The sequence below is a fragment of the Calidris pugnax genome, unplaced genomic scaffold, assembly GCF_001431845.1.
Source record: "Calidris pugnax isolate Ruff unplaced genomic scaffold, ASM143184v1 scaffold92, whole genome shotgun sequence".
Lineage (NCBI taxonomy): Eukaryota > Metazoa > Chordata > Aves > Charadriiformes > Scolopacidae > Calidris > Calidris pugnax.
In genome coordinates this window covers 1,007,335-1,029,171 of record NW_015090823.1, presented here as the reverse complement: position 1 = coordinate 1,029,171, position 21,837 = coordinate 1,007,335, and the positions used below count along the sequence as shown (strand labels likewise).

The following is a 21,837-nucleotide window of genomic DNA, read 5'->3' as shown; positions in this document are numbered from 1 at the left end:
CCCTCCCTCCCCCCACCCTTTTTCCAATAGATATTAAAGGAAAAATCCTTTCTCCTCTGCATTCAAGGAAGCTATTTTCTCATCTTTCAGTATATTCATATATCACAGAAAAGGAACAAAGACTCTCAGATATTACCTGTTTCACGAGAAACAGTCAGCTGAGCAGGGAGATCCCAAAGGCCCATTTCCAGGGGGAGTACACCCAGATCAAGTCCTCTCCAAGGAGCACAAGCTCCCCTTCTTGGAAGCTTTCGGGTTTTTTTACGCTTATCTGATATCCTTGAGAGGCATCTGCCTGATTGTTTCCCTGACCACTTGAGGGAAGGGAAGAAACTCCACCTCTTCTCTCCCACCTCCTCCCAACCACCATCAGCTGTGGCCCAACGCTGCAGCGCTAATGGACAGGCAGAGAACAGCATCCCTCTACATCCCACCCAGACGGGTGCAACAAGACGACAGGAGAGCACTAGGATTTTAAAATTGAGCATTTCCGACTGCCCTGAGGGACAGAACAATATCCACCCATATATGTATTTATGTATACACAATACATAGATACATACATCTGTACCTATTTTTTTATTTTTATATATACATGTCTATGTCTATCTACATATATATACGTATATGCGCATGCATGTCATTAAATCAGATTACTGATCAAAGCAATGGCATCACATGAGGCACATGAACAAAGGCTCGGCATCAGGCAGCGAGATGGTTTTTTTCCTTCAATCCACTTCCAGCCTTTTCCAGGGTAACACCGTGCCACTATGGTTTGTTTTCAGGCGTTCTGAAAACACCCAACCACCGTGGCACCTGGAAAACACACACAGTCTCCGAAAACACAGAGCCTCTGTATTGTTGGAGAAAAGAAGAGGGCAGGAAAGAGGGCGAGAAGGAAAGCGTGCCCCTTTCTGTCATCCCAGGGAAGAAAGCAGGAGGTCAAAACAGGGGGGCAATGAGCTTACTGCCCTTACAGCTTATACGACTGGTCAAGCCCTGGGGAAGAAGGGCTGGAGGGTGAAGGGGCTGTTTTCTTTTTCTGCCCCAATAACCTAATTAAGTTTGTGAGCACTGCTAGCGGGATAGAAATTTCTTCACGCTACACTGTCTGTTTGTGTTTGATTAATGTAAATCTTCCCAGGGCTGGGAGCATGCCCCAGGCTCTCCATTACCAGGCAGCCACGGACGGCAGGACGAGAGCGAAAGCAAGGTCTCGATTTTAGCATTTGCCACAAAAACATCTAATTGAATTGAAATAATTTTTGGTGATTTAATTCGAATTACCATTCACAATTAAATTCCATTTTTTTTTATCCCAAATCATAGGACCTATTGAAAAGATGAAACTGCAGCAAACCACTTAATATAGTAATAGCAGTTACTTTCTTTTGCATTCCCTCAGTTCTTAGGACCAAATGTTTTCAGAGTACACTCACCACAACCTCTGTGCTGCCCAGTCCAATGCATGCTGGTACCAAATATAATCTCCAAGCCACAACTGCATCAGGGCTACAATTACACAGCAGACAGCAAGCCAAAGAAATCAACTCCTACCCCTACATCTATCTGCTCCATGGTTCTAAGCATGCAATAATTTCCCAGCCAGAGTTTGTATTTTCCATGCTTCTCTCTTTTCCAGTGGCAGGCATTATCATTTTCTAAATAGTAGTGAGCTGCATTTCATTGGTTCATATTTTGAAAGATTTGCCCAGCTCCTCATTTTCTAGGAATTTCACAAATCAGAAAAGAAAATGTCAGCTCTCGAAAAGAAAATGGTAACCGGAGGAAAGCAAAAAAAAAAACCAGTACAGAGCCAGCTGCTCAGATCCTCACTGGCCAGCACCCCTTCCTTCCAGAGGCCTGAGCTGTGACCCGAAGCACAGGGAGGGGAAAAAAAAATTAAAAAGAACAGTATGTTGTTTTAAGCAAACATGAAATCACAAAGGGTTAAGGAAGCGAGGGAAAAGTCGTTGCAAATCCCAGAGCAGAGCTTCATATCCAGTTTATTCATGCCTGAGTGAGGATCACGTGCACCAAACAGCCAGTGCTACGGCATAAAGAGGGTGTCAAAACAGAGAGATTTTTAAACCCGGATTACATTTTAAAAATCGAGCATTTCCTAAGTCTTCTCCCTAATGCTCCTCCTCATTAAGTGAGACAGAGATGAAACGATGTGAGCAGGCCAATGTGCCTTACTTTACTCCACTACGTTTTGCTTAAATCACGGTTGTTTCCCATTCCCTCCCCTGTGCAGAGTCCTCATGTCCTGACAGCAGCAGCACCAACAGAGCTGAAACCCAAGCTCAGAACCAGCCACCCCATCCCAGAAACACTCCCCTCCACACAAATCCCCATCCCCTGGCTGCGTGCCTCAGTTTACCCTTCAATAAAACTGCAGGGAAATACCACGAGTTTAAGATTTTAAAAGTCGCTTCACAATCACAAGAACAAATACACCCAACTCTGCAGAGTAGCATTTATTATGTCCTTGCAAAACTCAAATTCCTCTCAGCAGAGTGTTTGCTTTTTGAAATTTACATGTAAAATATTTAACTCGAAACCATTCAGGTCACTGAACAAATGGAGGAATACAACGGGAATATGCTTCAAGGCTGTGTTATGCCTTTACCTCAGAAGGGACATTTTCAGTCCCCTTTAAACTTTAAAAGTCTCTTACTGGCTTCAATACTTGGGAAAAGAACAGAGTTTGTACCATGAAAGAATCTTAAAAGCTTCAGAAATAGGTAATTGCAGCCTTCTCTTCATTATAACAAAGTCCAAAAAACTCTGAAGAATCCATCTGAAATTCCAGTCTGCCAGGAAAAGTATCAAGCAGAAAAAGGATTTGGGCCCAGGGCACATCAACAGCACTCCCCGAAAACTATTAGGAGAATGAAATCTTGAGCTCAACACTGAATTTGTTCATTTCTTGCTCTAAGGTTCCTTTTACACTGCAACCACAATATAGAAGGGACTGGTGTGAGTACACAGGGCCAGTCCTGCAGATTGCTTCTTTCCTGAAATACTCCATTTCTGAAAGAACATCACTTTCTAAAGCACCGACCACCTTTTGGAGCCTGCTATGTCCAGACTCGAAGTATCAGAGAGGTGGCATGTACCACAACTGGAGACAAAGTTCCCTTTCTTACTTCTGAAGGGGAAGGGTTATATGTTACATGAATAACTGATTTTTAACAGGATTATTATCCAGCAGGATTACTTCAGTACTACACAGACCACTCATCTAAGACTTAACTGTTGACTGCAGATTTTTGCTTATGCACATAATAAACTCGTAGTTTTACAGTATTCCTTTTTATTTATATTTTATCTAAAGCTTTTGGGAAAAAGCAACACAATGCATTCCTTTCAAGTACAAACCCATGCAGCTGCCAGGAAACAGTGTAAAAACAAGAAAGATTCAGGAATGGAAGCTTATATCTTGCTTCCTACTCTGATTTCCCAGATTTCCTTCCCTCTGTACTCTCTCAGCCACAGGACATAAGAAGAAAACAAGTTGGAGGAAAAAAAAATAAAATAAATCTTTGATCAAAAAAAAAAAAAAGGCAAGACAGACACTGGTGCAACCAGGTTTTTAGAAGCAATTAGGGATAGCCAAGATCTGGCTAAGACTATAATGTAGTATCACTATTTTAAATTTACAGGGGTTTCCAGAGTCCTGGCAACAGCAGGAAAGGAGCGTAAGGAAAGAAAACACGGGAAAGAGATGCCACTTTCCACATCATTAAAAAAGAAATCTCTCCCTAAGACCACAGAAATTTAGTAAAAGAATAAGTAGGTGCTCCTCATTTAGCCAGATTTCTTCGCTCTTTTAGAAAAAGTGTAATAAAACATTAAGACAATTAAGTTCAGTAAGTGCTTGTAAGACATCACACCACAAGTTACAAGCCTGTATATTTCAGGTTTCACTTTCCAGAATTTTCACATCTCTTTGTTCCCTCATTTTTTGTCAAGTAGCTGCAGTTTTGGGCCCCTGCTACCTCCCTCACACTCTATCCATGAAGAAAAGCTTTACTTCTTGGCCATACAGAAACCACACGCCCTCCAAGCAATGGAAGGGAAGCTCTTCTCCTTGTTCAATCACAGTATTAGCAGCTCTCAGCTGGTGAGGCTGGGATATGGTAAATATTTATGCAGAAATCACAGACCTTTACCCCAATAAGGAGCCAGGCATGGGAAAAGGACAGCTTCCCAGAGCTCCACAGAGCGGAAGCAAAGTGGTCCCCAAGGAACAGAGTCCACACCCCTGTGGAAAAAAAACTCCACGGAGCAGCGGGAAGAGCTCCACATCCCATCGTGCCACTGCTGGTGGGTCTGTCCAGCACCACCAAAGCCTTGGCACACCTACCACACCAAGCCCAGTTCCCCCATCAGAATATCTAAATACTTTACAAAGCCATATGTCATGAGCGCTGACCCTTGTTCCCTCCCTTTCATTTGCTGGGCTCAGGATGTTAATTTCTCCTATCTTTTATATAAAGGAACAAAATCCATCCCGCGCATCTCAAATACAAAGGAACCAGCCAAAAGCTACTGTGCTCTTTTTTAGAGAGCGAGCGTGCAAATAGAAGAGTACAGAGAAGAAGATATGCAAGAAATTTCACATATTCCAGCAAGATACTGCAAGAACACAGAGTCCACTCCATGACCTGCGTCTTTTAGACACATTTGAGAAACATCCGAGTCTCTTCAAGCACAAAAGTAGTGGGTCACTATTTAGAATGTAGATACCTCCTGAGAAGTCAAAGATGTTAGAGGCGTAGAACTTCACTTTAGTTGTACAAATTATGGTGAATATCTTTTACTTTTAATAATTTTTTTTATTTTTAATAAAAATAAAAAGGTAAGAAGTCTTATACTCATTCACAATGGCACTTCTTTCCTGTCTCCAAGAGAAGTATAAATTATACCTTGTTTTTTCTCTATGCCTACACCGCCTTATTTTCACCACACACATTTCATTTCTGATTTAGGCACGTCTTGGTCTCTGACCTTCTGTCTTTTCAGAATGGTATTGATCCTTCTGTATAGTTTCTGACAGCAGCAGCACACAAAGGTTGCTGGACCTGCAGCTCTTCTCCACACACTCTTTCCATCACCCACAGACCATTCCTTTCTGCCAAACGGTGCAGATTTGGCAACTTCACCCCCTCAGCCTTCACAGCAGCGATTGTGTTGTCATGAACTGCCATTGGCCTGAAATATCAACAACTCACAAGCAGCAAATGACTGAGAAATCCTCCCTTTGGCTACTTTGGGCACGCTTTACGGAAAACAGAAGACAACTGGAGGAAGAAAGGAGTTAATCTTTCATTGGAGCACTCACAGCATTACATAACAGGCACTGGAAGTTAAAGATACAGAAACTTCCTCTTGGGAATTCCTGCAAGTCAGAGGAGACCATTTAAGGAAAGCTAGCGTCAAATAAAGTAATAATTACACAAAAGCTCTGCTTCACCTATACAAACCCTTTGTTGTTTCAGCTCCTTACAAACATGACTTAAATTACTGGACCATAGTTTGAAAAATAGGAAACTGAGGTACAGAAACAGGAAATTATTTTTGCAGTAAAAAAATATAGATCAACAAATGCTGAAGCAGAAATACTGTCCAAATTATTTGACCAGTACTCAGCCATTCTATCTTAAATCAATACCATAATTCCTTGTTTAAAAGATTAGTAAGAGAAGTTTGTGTGGCACCCTGTGAGGTACAGAACCAAGCCACAGATACTTGGCATATACAACGTATTTGGGAAGGAAAGTTAAACTGAGTGCTAGCAATGCAGATGCAAGTAAACCCAAAGACCCACAAGCTTTCAGGTTTCAGAGCATTTTTGAAACATGAGAGTTAACAAAATGCTTTTAGGGTCCTAGACACCAGATGAGAATCCCCTAAGAAACAACCCCAACTTTCTAAGTACATTAGTGAACACAGCTTCAGCGGTCACTATGTGAAATTTAAGGCACAGCATCCGTAGAACGAGGCAAAATTCAAATTAAAAACTGGCATAGAAGAAACGAGAGGAAATCAAATCAAATGTAGGACAAGCTCCAGAGAAGTACTAGCCACAAAGGAAAAAGCAAGGAGGATTTAGACACAAGAGAAACTGATGAACTGAGCAGGGTGGGAAAAATATGAACGCAGGGCTAGAGGATAAGAAAATATAACAGCTCTCTATCGCTTGAGCTACAACGCCATTTATTATGCATCTCACTGAATGATTCACCATTCAAATCCTCTAGCTCTGCTCTGAATAAAACCCACCTTCCGGGCTCCAGCCAGCTGACTGAAAAGCACGTATCAGCACAAGTAAGGATTAGACCAGCAACCTACTTTACAGAGTCAATCATTACAGGAGTGAACCACAGCTGTCTGTTTTTAATGCACGGCTGCCTTCACCCTGAGCAAAATGCAGTGCTTAAAAAAAATCACCTTCAAATAAGAAAACACTGAAGCCATTAAAACTTTCAGCACAATTGTTAATAGTAAGCGTTTACTAGTAAAAGATATTACTGAAATAAAGAATCTGCTAAGCAAAGAAAACATTGCAGAAGGACCCACCATTTTCTACCGTGACGCACAACACATTACTGGACAATTTCCTACAGACAGCAATTAAAATAAGAAAGTTGTGGTACAAATATGGAAACTGATCAAAAACCAGCTGTAAAGTCTGCTAAAACTGCGGCACAATACAAAAAAAAAATCACCTATCCGTAAAAGCAAAAACTGAAAGATCCTTTATGAAAGAGACCCCCAATTCTTTCAGTCTCTCATTGTCTGGGCTGACTTCTGGCATAGGAAAATGGGATATACGGAGCTTCATTTAAAAGGTCATGCTGTTTCCTTCCTTGATCTTTTATCATGAACAATTTTAGAAGGCATGAAACATTTCAGAACAGCCCATCTAAACAAATTTTTGCTTATCCTGTCATTGAATGAAGTTCAACCGATTCCAGTAAGCCTGCCGTGAAAAAAAGGCCCCCCAAAACAGCCCCAAAATATGGTATTTATGTCAGTCACTAAATTCAATTCAAACTTGAATCAATGCCAAAGCAGCATACTAACCCAAAGAGAGAGACAAGTAATTATTGTACAGTCGACAATTTGAGAAGAGAGAAAAATGAGAACAAGGACACTCCACTTTTCTAAGACAAAATCTCTCTCATTCACAGCAAACTGCTGAAGGTAGTTACTAGAATTGTGTCATGATTCAAAGAGATAAAAACACAAGACCAATAACACAGTTTTAGCATTCAACACTTTGTTACAGTATGCTCTAGAGCTGGAAATTTTCAGCAAGAAATACTTTCAGGCCTAAAAAACCTCTACCAACTGCTCAGTATATAGCGAGAACTGGTGGGATCTGGGGAGCTTGACATCCTTTCCCCAGGAATTTTGGGGGTCATTCTCAACTCACCACAGACTTCACCCCAGTCCAGCTTTACAGTGCAATACATAGAAAAAGATTAAAGGACGTGAACTGCAACAAAACGTCCACCCCATAAGCTTTTTCATTCCTGCACTCTGTCTGCATCTGTAGCCCTTACACTCCCAAATTCTAAAAGCAGGGGAAATTAAAAAAAAACCAAACAAACCAACAAAGTGCAAGGTAGCAATACCTGTATTCATAGCCCCAGCCTCTGAAAACGTAGAGATCCATTTCTTTACTGCACTAGAATGTGTTTTCATTCTCTCATCACTTCAGGGCGACAAGGAACATACAACCACCGATATTCAGAGTTCGCAGTGTTTCCAGACATTGTCTATCGGCCAAATACCAGTTTGAGTTACCTCCCCTGCAATTAATTTTATTTCAGAGCCTGTCCTATTGACAATTTCTCCTTTGCCCTAAAGCCAATGCATAATCAACAGTCTTTTCCAGGGCTCTCCATCTCCCCCTTCACAGCAATTACCATGCCTGAAGCACAGCACCGAGCCATGCAAGGGGTCCAGAGATGGACAGGGAGAAAAAGAAGGTTTTAGATCTTCCCCAAAAGCGTTACCATTGGAACTACAACAGCCCGTCTGCCTCTTACTTTGCAATCCCAAAGCAGGAGCGTTCACGTATCTAGTTATACCAGTGTAATTATGACAGCACATTTCCTCAAAAAGGCAGGCCAGCACTTTAGTGGGGCCTGGTAGCTGATTCATCTGAATTTTTTAATATTTGCTCACAAGCCGAGCGCTGCCGCAGCCTCACGAGAGACTTCCTGCTTCAGCCTCTGGAGGGGCAATAGTGCTAAACCCAGGCAGATTTTAACAGCAACTGCAGCTACTTTTCAGATAAGATTTGATCATCAAACATACAAAACTAAGTATTATCCTTTCCATTTAAGCCCAGCATGGGCACAGCTTACCTACAGAAACTTTAATGCACTTGTTCTGCTTATCAGCTAAATCTGAGAGTCACCCATGCTTGTGAGAAACCACAACTCCCTCAATGTTGAATCAAAGCATGCTCCAAATACCAATACACAGACCTCCCTCTCCAATTTCCACTACACTTTATTAAACTGAGATTGTTCACTACCCATCAGCAGTTGTCCACAGTCAAACATCCTCCCAGGATTAAACAAAATGTTGTGTTATCACCGTAACCAACAGCTGAGTTTAAGTAACCGAGACGATTCGAGATACCACACGTGCAAGAAACTTGCAAAGATAAAAATTAAGTCCTGGTCACCAGCAAAACATCAGTACCCAGGGCATTAAATCAGCCAGTGAAACACAGTTTTCTTTAAATTTGTGAATGGCCCACAGTAAGGCAATTTCTCCCGGGGTATTTTCTGCCTGGGGTTCTGAAATGGAATATATGTAATCAGGAATATATGTAATCAGCATGGAAACCACCAGGATGCCACCAGAAGTGCTTTAATCTAAAGCAAACATCTCCACGTGACGGGAGAGAGAGAGAGGAGGGGGGGAGCAGAGGCAGCTCCCTATCTTAGGAGACAAAATTCGTTTGCTGCTGGGCATTTCTTCCTGCCCATTATCAAGGAACTGAATTGGGTTGCCTGCCATTGAGCAACGGATCCTGGGGCCACGGTGACAGCCAAAGCATCTGTCACTGACAAAGGGCTGCCCCACAGATCTGTTATTCCTGTGCCAGCCTGACATCTATATCCAGGGCACACACAGCTGGAGAGGGAAGGGAGACAAAAGGAGGATGCAGCACTCACAGACTCTCGGAGCAGGGGACCACCTTCAGGAACACCACTGGCTTCAGCACGACCAAGAAAGTTCTTTCTTCAAATCCCACAGGAAACAGGCTTTCCATTTTTGGGTCCCAGATATTTGAGCGGTTGCCATACAGCTAATCATTGTACTTCAAATTTACTACCGCAGCAAACCCATCCAAATACAACTTTGAGAAGAAGATGAAAAGATTTCACATGAGGATTTAAATAAACAAGGTCCCTGAACAGAAGAGTCCTTGTTTGAAGTGTCCAGATTCCCTTTGTGCCTGTCCTCACAACCAATTACAAATATCTTTTTTCTTTTTTTTAAACAAACAAACAAAAAAAACCCAAACACCACCTCATTATTTCTAGATCCTTTGTTATTTTTTTCCTCTTTACCTAGCTGTTGAAATGCTCTTTTGGGGCCAATTACAGCTTTGATCTAAAAGACATTGCATTTAAAAGAACAACAACCACCACCACCACTAAATCCCTACATACACTCAAAATGAGCACTTATTTTTGAGAAAATATATTCCCACTTGCCAATAGAAGCAGAGGAACCAACTTATTTTGGTGGAGTAAACTTCAGCAAGTTTCTGAAGCCATTTGCTGATCCAACAAATGACCAAAATCCATCAATATGCCAAGCAGCATGTTATAGATTTGAAGGAGCCATTTTCTCCATATATGAAGAGCAACAGATGGAGGCAGATTTTCAGCACACTCCAAGCTACTGTAATGTTCCTGTCACTGCAGTAAACAAGCTCAGTGAAGCTACCTCCCAGCAGCCGCAGTGCCACGATGATAAAAAAAATCTATTTAAAAAAAAAAAAAAAAAAAGAAAAGGGGGAGGGAAAGGGGCAGCAGGTTCTCTCCATCTGGCTGAATTCCAGCCAGAACATTTACATCTGCAGGCTGCCCAAAACTCAAACCTGTTGCAAGGCTATTTCCTCTCTCCTTTCCAGCTCAGCTTAATTATCTGCTTCTGCTTTCCACGTGACGGGGAGTTGTGCTGAGAGACAGAGCCTCCTCCAGCCCGGCTGGTGCTGACTGTCAAAACAGGCTCTCCCCCTTCGCCTGGCACCCCCAGGCAGCATCACTGCTTCCCACAACCAGCAAAGCATGGCTCATATTACCACAAAAAAAGTGGTTTTTCTGGCCTAAACCAGGGACTGCACCTCTGGATCACTAGGGCCAGGGCACAGGCAGATACCCCATCTACTAAGGGGAGTCAAAGGCAGGGGTGAACAGGTGCAGACACCAAAAAACAGAGTTAATGTCTCACTGATGAGTGCAAAACCTGATAATAAGCCTACTAAAAGGAAAAGGGAGAGGAGGTCAAGGTTTGCTATGCAATACATACAGCTGAAGTTGCACTGGTTAACAGCCAAAGTAAACACCACTCCAGCGTTTAAAGCTATCACCAACATTCCTACATCTTTCCACACTGGAAGAACAGAAAAGTATGCTTGTCTTCCCCCCCCCTCCCCTAAGTATTACAGGGTTTTAGTCTCACAACAATTTCCATAATGTGAGTGGGCTGAACTTTTTACATAACTTCACAGACCTGACAAATCTGAGTATAAAACTTGGGGCTTTTGATACTACTGGAAGGGCTGCAGTGCTTGGCAACATGAGACTTCCCAGCCGTTGGGTAAGTATTATCCAACTCGGAACAGCAAGGCACCCGCTGCTGAAGCAACTAGACCAGATACAGAGCAAAGTTCTTTTACATCATGTACTCATTTCCAAACTATTACAAGATATTTGCTTTTACTGCTGAAGGCTCCGTTACAACTGAAGGGTAGAGAAGAGTCTGCGACAAAGGTATTCATCCTGCCAGTGCCCTACAGACTCGGATGGATCCTTCCAACAAAGAAAATCCCACAACAATTGCAAAGGGCTCTCTCTCTGCAGTATCCCCACACCACCTTCACCACCCAAAATGATTGAGCTTGTTCATTTGCTAAGATGAGATCTGCACCCACATGAACCACTTCCGCTACTGAAACCGCAGGGACTACGCAGGGCAAACCACAACCTATCATTTTGTGTCTCTCAACAGACAGCAAGAACAAATTGCCAGCTTGAGAGCTGCAGTTCATCATTTCGAGATCTCTAAGCTAAGAACTTTCATCCTTGACACAGAAGTATTTCTGATAAACCATCACTCCCTCCCCCCTAACATTTACGGAGTTCACATCATATAAATTCATCCCTTTCTCTCTATTACAGTTCCCCCTGAATATTTTTTCAAAGTTGTTAGGATGCAGCCTACCTAAGTCAGGTTAGATGGCTATACAGCAGTCTGCAGCAACGGGGAAAATCACTCTCTTAAAACCAGAAACGATCTGAGAAGAACAACTTACTTATGGCTGAAGTCATTGCCTAATTTGGGACATCGCATAATCATAATTTTTCAGAAGGCGGAAAAGGCTGTCCTGTCGACACAGATCAGAAAACCGCACTGTTTTCTTGCAAGCACCAACTCCAAAAGCCATTTAAAGAAAGAACAGGAATTATCATCATCATAGCTCAAATGCTGTCCTATGGGACTTGCTGTCACTCACACCAGATCAAAATTTTGGAAGGCGATACAATGGCTGAAAGAGTTTCCTGGTCCCAAACAGTATCCGCACAGCCTCATCAAGAAATAGACTGGTGCCCCCCCACACCAAAGACATATCTTCAGTCCACAGAAAACTCAACACAGTTGTAGCCCTGCCTGGCAGGGGTTTTTGCCTTGCACCAGCAGGTCCTAGTCCTTTCTGGCTGACGTGTGCCTTCAGAAGGCACTGGGAGACAGGAAACCTCTCTCCTATCTAGCAGTTGCCACCACCTCTCCCATTTCTTTCCCTCTCACTCATTTCCTATTGACTTTCCCATGTCTTGCATTGCAGCTTTTTCCTATTTCCTTTTTCTCTTTGCCCGTTATAGCTTCCCTCCTGCAATTCTCTTCTTTTTCTCCTTTTTCCAACACTCTTCTGGTAGCTTTGCTGGCAGTCCCTACTCATCAGACTATTCACCATGCATGGTGCCACAGGAGTACTGAGAGGAGACGCCTTGTCTGATGTGCTGCCAATAAGCTACACCAACAGCCACTATCTTAACAGGGTAAAAAGACTTTCAAGCAGCCATCAGATACTTCAGGTAGGCCTACAGGTTGAAGCTTGTATGTTTATGGGAGTGGTGGACTCAGAATCCTGTACCTGTCTCCGATCAGCCTAGTGCTTTATTAAATAGATGGGTCTTTTCCTCCAGACTGGAAAACACTTGCTCAGGTCAATTCAAGTCCCACCTAAGCCTTCCAGCCCCCTTCCAGCAGCACAGCTCACAGGACTCCATAAAAGAGTATCTAACTCTTCTTAGGTTACTGGTTCATCTCGGGGAGTTACCCAAGCTCTTGGTAAAATGATTGTGATACCACAAACCAGGATTCAGAGTCTGCAAATCAATTCGAGCTTCTCACACAAAGCAGAATAGTTGTGCTGCTACTCACGGTTTCAAGGGAGAACAGCACTTGAATAAAATTCAGATGTCCACCAATATCTCTGAAGACTTCAAATATGTATTTCAAGAGCTCAGGATGGAAACCAACTCAAGTCTTGCCCTTGCATACACATTTCTTGTCCCAACTGAGAGCAACCAAGACCTCCCATAACCTGGGATCCTCCCTTAGGTTTCTAGCGTCGACACTATAATGTCTTTATAACCACCAAAAGAGTTCCTTTTGCTCAATTCACACAGTTCAGTCCATCTTTTACATAGCCCTGCCCCCTGAGCAGAAAAGGTTTAGTTTTTCTGAACCCAAGTGCCACTTGGAGGACAGCATACACCCTTAGCGGGCCAGAGTCCTGCAAGGGACACTGCCTACCTTCAGCAGGACATTTGGCAGCACTAATACGACAATGATCCAGACAGATTACAAGCAAATTATTTCAAGAACAGGAACTCACGTGCTATGCCTTAGGATCTTTTCCACCTCAACAGTATTCAGCCTCAGGAAGGACACCATTCAGTTGCTTTTCCAGTGCCAGAGCAATTAAACGAAGTACCTTACCAACTGACATCACAGAGCCCAGAAGCTTCACTGTTGTCAAAACAAAGCTTAAAATAGCCACATAGATAATATTTAAGCGTTTGCTTAAATGTAAACAGCAAGGTTTCTTATTTACCATCAGCCTTGGCTAAATGGTGCAACTATGCAAGAAAGGGTTCCTGCCCCCTGGTCTTAGAAGTTAAACAGACACAATACTGAAAATACTCAAGGAAAGGATGCAGAGTAATAACAAAGCAGAAGTGATGTTCAGTAGACGATTTGTGAATGTCACAGTCTGCACATTGTTTGTTTTGTTTTTACTATTTATACTTGTGCTTACATTTTAAACATAAGGACACTGCTTTTTCCTGTCATTTTTAATATATTTATTTTTAAATGTTTTCTTTTAAAAGAAAAACGAGTAAACCTTGTTTCTTCCTGTCTTTTTTAAAGCGTGCTGTCCCTGTTTTGTGTGCATCCTGCCTTGTATTTTATCCCCTGTACATTCTTAATCAAACACTGCAGGTTTTACATCCCTTTTCATTTCACTAATTACTTTGCTACTCCTTCCTCTGTCCTTGTTTTGAGCCCTCTCTTCTGACGTTGAGACATTATCTACATCCAGGCTCCTGACCCTTAGTTTAATCAAGCCAAGACATGAACTAACACTTCCATTCCTTAAAGCTAGTAATTATCCAGAACAGGGCCCCAGAACAGAACACAGCATCACCTACCAGAAAGTATGCATTCAAGTCTATTTTCTGGTAGTGCTATTGACATCTCTCACACAAGAAAGATCTAGTTATCTCAAAGCAGATAAAAATATCAGGACTAGAGTGAAAGAAGGGAGAGTACTTAGGCAGAGGAATATTTGCGGAGCCTTAGGAATGTTACAAGAAGCGTTTTTATTAGCATCTCAGATCACCCAGTCTAGAAATTCAGGGATAACACAAATGGGATTCATTAGTAAGTCTCCTACTGCTAATTTTCAGCAGGAAGGAAGAGGTATTGAACGAGAAACCTGGAGGGTAAAGCCTTGAAAGCAAGAGCCTAAGCTTATCTTTCAAGCAGCACAGCCAACATACTTCCCCAGTGACCCAGAAGGACCACCTAGAGGTTTAAGTGGAGAATTCAGTCTCCAGCCCAAGGAAAACACTGCTCCTCTTTGAGACACTTTGCATAACTACAAGCTATTGCACTGGGCTGGCCACGGAGGGGGCTGACGGTTGTAACCACGAGAAGCAAACAACGGCACGCAGATACTGGGGAGAAAACAGGAGAAAAAACAGTTAATCTCAAAAATCCTGTTGATTATTTTCCAAAGCTTCCCGGGAAAGCAGAGAAAGAGAAGCAGGCACTGAAGCTACTCACTGAACAGGATTCACATGAAATGCTTAAGGCACAAATTTACAAGGATACCCCAGCTCTTGAAATAATCAAAAGATCTTGGGATATAGTCATGAAAGATGTAAAACAACTGGAACAGGTGTCTGCACTGCTTTCCCCAGGCAAATACATGAATGCCCTGCAGTGCCTTCAGATAGACTGCCAACTAAGCTTCAATGCCTCAATCACTATTTTTACAATATGATAGAGAACAGTTCTGAGAGTATATAGAAAACCACTCTGATTTCCAGTAGAAAGACTGTGATCAACACTGCCACCCTCAAGGACCAAGAAACTCTTCTCCTATATGGGTCCCACTCATCAGTACAGAATTCAGTTTTATAAAGGCTGGCCTGAGAAGGTCATGAATGAACACCCCCAAAGCTCACCAGTGACCTCAGTAACTTCTGCTCCAAGGGGAAGATGCACGTCTCTTCTCAGGCATCTCTGAAGAGGCCAGCAGCAGGCATTAACAAAACACAACAGTGATCTTAAAGCACTCCAACATGCAAACCATTGTCCACAGGAAGAACAGGGAGGAGCACAACACGGAGGAGGACAACCTGTACATGACAGTCATTAGTTGTGTCCGTCAAACAACTACCCTGGTAAGTTAGTCTAAGAGTTCTCTGTAGAACAGACTATATCAGGCTGGATAAAATCAAAGAGATCTCTCCATCTTGCAGCAGGGTTTACATGTTCCACATGTACCTAGACCCCTACAGATATCACTTTGATAAGAATGGGATCTGAAGAGCTCAGATTATCACCAGGTCGTTTCTCCAGACTGTTCATGCAACCCCTCACACACTTCTAGGCTTTTCATAATTACCTCTGGTGAGTAATTTTTTAATTTTTTTTTCTGCTAAATGTATCACACCCCGATTCCTGTGGATCTGGACAAGATTTTTAAAAGTCTAAAACTGAAGTAGCCTGCATCCCAGTACCGTTCCTGATCTATCCATTTGAAACACTAATAAATGCCATAATAGGAGTTATGTGCACAGGGAGAGTTATACAATTGGGTTAACAGATGAAATATCATTCCTGCCTCCACCCAAATAATCATGACGCCCACAGCTCTATTCAAAACTAGAAAATCAAGCTCACCTCAACATCTGTCTCCAGTAAAAACCCTAATAAACTATGCAGCACAAACTGGTAGCATTTGCTTCCTAGCCAATAGTAAACATCACAGACGGCACTCTCTTCTGACAGCTTCAATAAAATCAAAATTAAAAAAAATGAATTTATGCACAGACTATGTCAACTACTAATTTGTGTGAAGGCACAACGATGGAAAGCATAAAAAGACTTGCCTCAGTGACAATTACACTTCTTAGTCCATAGAAACAGAGGTGCTGCAGCCCACTTTCCAGAAATACTCGATCTTACAAACTCTACTAATCAAAGAAATGCATGATAACAACATCTAGCTACTCAGTAGCACTAAGGCACGACTTTCTATGGAGTTCTTACCCTTATCCTGCTGGTAAAATTAAAACCCTTTTTCTGCACTACACAGTTAAAAAAGTCCCAGTTACTACTGGGACTTACAAGCAGCCAAAGACAGGGAAAGTGCATCTAAGCAGATAAGAAGCAATTAGGGTCTATTTTAGTACCAAGTCAGGAGCAAATCGGCAATTAAAACCTCTCAAGGGTAATTATGTGTAAATTCTACCTCTCCTATTTTCCAATCATAGCAACAGAAACTACAGCACTGTTATAAATAAAACTCATTTGCAAGCAAGTGCAGAGGAAGAGTCATCAGTTCCTCAACAAGGTGCTGCAAAAGCAGCCAGAGCTTCCATTCTTTTACTGCTCTTTAATAAACAGAAAGAAACATAAAGCGAGTTCTGCAGCCATGCAATTGCTCAACTCTGCAGCACGTTTGGAATGGTTACAGGAAGAAAAATACAGTTAACTATGAGGGGGGGGAAATTAATCGCATACAAATGTTTCTTTAGTGTCATAACAGGATACAGCAGAGTTCTGATCATCCTTTAGTGGCCTAACAGAGCCTGCAAATGGCCGAATTTCATCCCAGCCCCAGTCTGTCCTTGCAAAGAATAAAAGCCTTATCTCGCTCAGCCATGTGTCGCCTGCCGCAAACGGCAGAAGGGAGCAACGCCCAAAGCCAGCCGGGCTGTCCAGTGCTGGGCCAGCAGAGCTCTGAGCCAGAGAAGGCACACACTCACACACAGCCTCACAAAACTAACAGGAAAACATCTCCTCTAACGTCCCTACCCAGCCACCTCACCCCCAGTGAGCTCCCAAAACCAGCCTTACACAGCCCCCGAGTCCAACATCCCCCTTCCCGAACCCCAACAGCATCCGGCAACAAACATCCAACAGGAATTTGGAGGAAGAAGGAAAATAGAAATTTTGAGGCAAAAAGGTATGACAAATCTCACCTACATCCAGAGCTGGATGAAGACAAGCAGGCATTTTGTCATTCGCCTGACCAATTTTAGATACCTACTTCAGGATGAGAAATGGTCCTCTAGATGCGCCTATTTTCTTCCACTTACCATAAAGGCAATCTAGAACAGCTTAGATAGAGATGTCTACTTCAAAGACTTATTAAGTTAAGCAAGATAAATGCCACCTTAGGAGGCCTCTAAACAAATACAGCATAGCTGAGAGAGGATTAAATTAAGAGGGTGTAAATGTTTACAAACATAAAGCGGCAGAGTAATAAGGCTGAAGATGAATTGTTTGATATGGTCCACTGGGCTACAGGGTAATGAAAAGAAGCAGCTGACAAAGGAAAAGAGCATCCTGAAAGAGAGAAGGGGAAGTTAAGTACCACTGCTTAAAGTTCTGCCTCTCTCATACCATCAGAAGCCACACATGGCTACCCTGGACCGCTTTTTGCTTCTGTATTTCTAAATCTCAAGCACTACAAGATAATCTTTTTTTCTGCCAGCACCCTTCACACGTTTCTCCAAATGCTGAGGGAACAGCACGTGTCAGATGCTTCTGCAGTAACTTTGCTGAACAGTCACTACACTCTCGGAAGTCTTAACATCTGTTCTGTCTTTTTATTTAATACCTGGTATTCCCCTATTTCCCCAGGCACTCAGTTCCCTCCAGTCTTTAAGACACTGGAGGAAAAAGATGCAAGAAGATGATGTTGCTTCATGAGCCAGCTGTGTAACAGAATTCACCTCAGGGATGAAGCATAAGTATTACCAAAATTAACTGGGTTAAGGTTTGGTCCACGTGAGATGGGAACTGGTATGGCTGTATTTCAGCATAGCCTCAGACACTAAAACCCATTGAACTTTCTTGGGAAAAAGAAGAAAACACTCCAAGAAAAAAAAAAAAAAAAAAAAAAAGATAAAAAAATAAGTGAAAATTTGGTGGCCATAAAGCCAAAGAGGACGTTGACAGCAGGCCTGGGCTTTAAAGTTTGATTTACTTGGCTGAATGGCCGCCAAATAATCAGACAATTTTAAAGTCATTTTAAAGTAATAGAGCTTAAAATAAGAAGTATTGCATTCACGTGGCACCAGAGCACTTTGAAACTCCACGAAGGGCAGATGAGTGTCCACCCCAAAACATAAAACCCAATTAACTTTTTTTGGAAAAAAAAAAAAAACCCACAAAAAAAAAAAAAAAAAAAAAAAAAAGATGAAAAACTTAGTGAAAACATCGTTTATGGTACTGGCTACAGAAAGGCACCAGAAATGGCCATTCATACATTCTTTCTAATTTACTTTATACGCGACATCTTCACCAAGAATGCAAAAAGACATAAAACACGTGATGGATGGGACAAGTGTGACACGGAAATGTCACACAGCTATCAAAACACATGCTATGATGGCCACCTTAAACTGAAGGGATACAAAAGGAAATATTTGCTGTCTGTAAGCAGGGACTTAAGCAGCTATCCATATGTAAAATGCAAATATGTAAAGCTAACATGGAGAAAACTGCAGGCCCATGCCATCCTATTATACTCCTAATACTGTTTGGCACAGACACAAGCTGGGTTTTTCTGTTTGAAGGCAGATCCCAACTCGATCCCACCAAGGAAGGTCATTGATAAATAGAGAGAATTAAATATGTCTTATGATTTATACCATGTAGAACTAATGACACTAGAAACATCGAGTTTATTTATATTGCACCTGCTTTACATTCCAAGCTTGAGAGCCAGATTTAAAGAGGCAATACAGATCCTGCTTGGGCCTAATGGGAAAGCAAGCTCTTCACCAACGTACTGGTAGGACAATAGTGAGCGAGACACCCCTCTCCAGATGCTGCACAGGGCTGTAGGTGAGAAGGACATGATGAGAACATGGCAACACCACCACCTCCAATGCTCTGCTGAAAGGTTCAGCCAGGGAATCCATGGGCCAGGATGGCTGAACTCCCTTGGCACCCCCAGAGCTGGGGATCCTTCAGGCCAGAGAGAAGGGCAGTGACAAGGCCAGGTCCCACTTCCACGCGTTCCCCCACCCATCACACAACCCCACTGCTAGAACATCACACAACTCCAGCTGCCAGGCTTGTGGAGACAGCTCCTTACCTGACATCAGAAGTCTTTTGAACCAAACCCTTAATGGAACACAAAACAGAAACATCCTCTCAACGTGACTGAAAGCAAAAGGAAATGAGACCTTTTTTTTGGTCTCTGCTACACTTCAATTTGGCTGTTCCAATTCAATAATGGAAACTATTTTGTTTTACTAACAAGCCAACTGAATTCCCTGTCCTTGTGCTTTTCCTTCCCGTGTACCACTCAGCTGCTTCTTAGTACGAAAACCATCATTCTTCTTGATATCTTGCAACCTGCCATAAGACATACACTCTTAAGGACCTGATAAAATTTACACAGAACCACTGAAACGCCACCTTCTTTTTCCTGTCACTGTCTTGTTTTGCACAGAAGAAATAATGTCCTGCAACTCCAGAATATCTCATGCACATGGACCGCAAAAGAGAAAAAATTTAGGAGTTTTCTTTTGTCACCTATTCTGCTACTACAAACACAGGACACGGTGCATTTCAAAGACTCACTACTCCATGAACAGTCATAAATACAGACTATCCGTGATTCTTAGCTGTCTTTCACACTGCTCAGGCACTGTACTGTCTGTTAAAAGACAGTGGAGTCACGACAAGGCCGAAGTGGAAGCGAGAACTTTCCCTGCCCACACCTGGAGTCCAAAAGGTGGTCTCGGGTACCCAAAAGCATCATCCCTCTGTCCCAGAACTGCTCCTGTTGGCCATTAAAAACCTAAGCAGAAAGGCCTTCATCACACACATCCACTCCTTAACCCCCCCAGGACGCACAATAAAGGAGAATATAATAACATACACAATAAAGAGAAGCTTTTTCAGCTTACAAGTGTCAAAAAAAGATACCTTTTCCTCCTGTCAAAAAAACCTGAAGACACTCATTCTGTACTTCTGCCTCAAAAACACAAGAGGTTTCCCACTCGATTTTTTTTTTTTCTTTTCTTCACAATAGAAAATACATTTTTTCCCCTGCCTTGGAAGCATCCCAGTACCAGCAAGAGAATCCCAGACTGCTAATGAAATGCACATGGCAGCACCTGCAGAGAAGCCCAGAGGCCTGAGCAGGTATCTAAAAGCAAGGACCAGATTACTGCTAAGGTAGTGGAGACACCAGCAGACATTCCTGCTCAGCAACTAGCCCTTCCTGCCCTCACCTGAGGTGACCCCTCTCTGGAAGGCTCCAATGCCTGACCTAAGAAGCAAGTGCATCCTCTACACAGTTTAGGTTCAGACTTGTATCCTAAACATTTGTCGCTTTTCCTACTTTAACTTCTCACAGAAACTCTTGCTTTTGCTGTTCCTCCCAGCGCCAACCCATCCTATAAGTTGAATTACAATCCCTGGCTCTTACTAAGTCAGCCTGGAAGGCTTGAAAGCCGTTGGACTTGAAATACTCCAGTTTCAAAGTCAACCCAGTTGCCTTGACAGTCAGCCACCCCAGGTACATACTGATTCCCAGGAACTCAGCTTTAATCCTGCTTTTCTGAGCCCGTCTGACACACTGTCACAGATGGAAAGTGACGAGCTCTGGGAAGAGCCTACACTTTAAGGAAAAAAAAAAAAAAAAGGAGGAAATTTTATTTTATACTGACCTGTCCGTGATTGTGGACTGTGTGCCACTCATTGGAGCCTTTGGCAAGAAGTCGTATTATCCAATTTACATTTTACTATTACTGCAGGAATATTAACGAGGCTTTGCCCCCCACATGCACTGAGGTTCAGGATCCAGCCTTGCTCCAGAAGGGGCATGCACGGAGGGCAAATTCAGTTCAAGGGCAGGAAAAAGAAAAAAAAAAAAACACCAAAACAAAAATTCCAAAACTCTTCTTGCAGTCACCCGGAATATCCAGACCACGGAAGGGAAGTGTGGGGATGTTCAAAAAAAAAAAAAAAAAAAAACACCAAAACAAAAATTCCAAAACTCTTCTTGCAGTCACCCGGAATATCCAGGCCACGGAAGGGAAGTGTGGGGATGTTCAAAAAAAAAAAAAAAAAAAAACACCAAAACAAAAATTCCAAAACTCTTCTTGCAGTCACCCGGAATATCCAGGCCACGGAAGGGAAGTGTGGGGATGTTCAAAAAAAAAAAAAAAAAAAAACACCAAAACAAAAATTCCAAAACTCTTCTTGCAGTCACCCGGAATATCCAGGCCACGGAAGGGAAGTGTGGGGATGTTCAAAAAAAAAAAAAAAAAAAAACACCAAAACAAAAATTCCAAAACTCTTCTTGCAGTCACCCGGAATATCCAGGCCACGGAAGGGAAGTGTGGGGATGTTCAAAAAAAAAAAAAAAAAAAAACACCAAAACAAAAATTCCAAAACTCTTCTTGCAGTCACCCGGAATATCCAGGCCACGGAAGGGAAGTGTGGGGATGTTCAAAAAAAAAAAAAAAAAAAAAACACGAAAAAAATCCCCAAAGAAACAAACAACAAAACAAACTGTTCCCCCAAAGAAGAGGGGAAAAGTAACGCGTGCCAAGAAAATCTTCCGGAGCAGCCAATCCTCACCGGTGCGGAGTTTCGGGGCGGAGGGGAAGCCCGGCTGGCGGCGCAGGCGGCAGGCCAGCAGGGAGAACCGGGGGCCGGCTGCTGGCGGGGCTCCCCGGGGCCGCTCGCCCCCCCTCCCCGGCCGGCTCTGGGCAGGAGGGGGTGCCCCCTTCCCCG

The 21,837-nt window shown here is 42.7% G+C and overlaps 1 protein-coding gene across 2 annotated transcripts in view; it reads right to left on the bottom strand.

Moving 5' to 3' along the window:
- ARHGEF12 (Rho guanine nucleotide exchange factor (GEF) 12) overlaps nt 1–21,061 on the bottom strand; it is a 77,154-nt gene extending 56,093 nt beyond the window's left edge. For both annotated transcript variants that reach the window (XM_014939961.1, XM_014939962.1), the window contains exon 1: nt 20,766–21,061. In XM_014939961.1, coding sequence (XP_014795447.1) covers nt 20,766–20,797 — 32 coding nt within the window. In that variant the 5' untranslated portion in view covers nt 20,798–21,061. The remainder of the gene's footprint in view (nt 1–20,765) is intronic.
- Between the last annotated feature and the right edge of the window lie 776 nt (nt 21,062–21,837).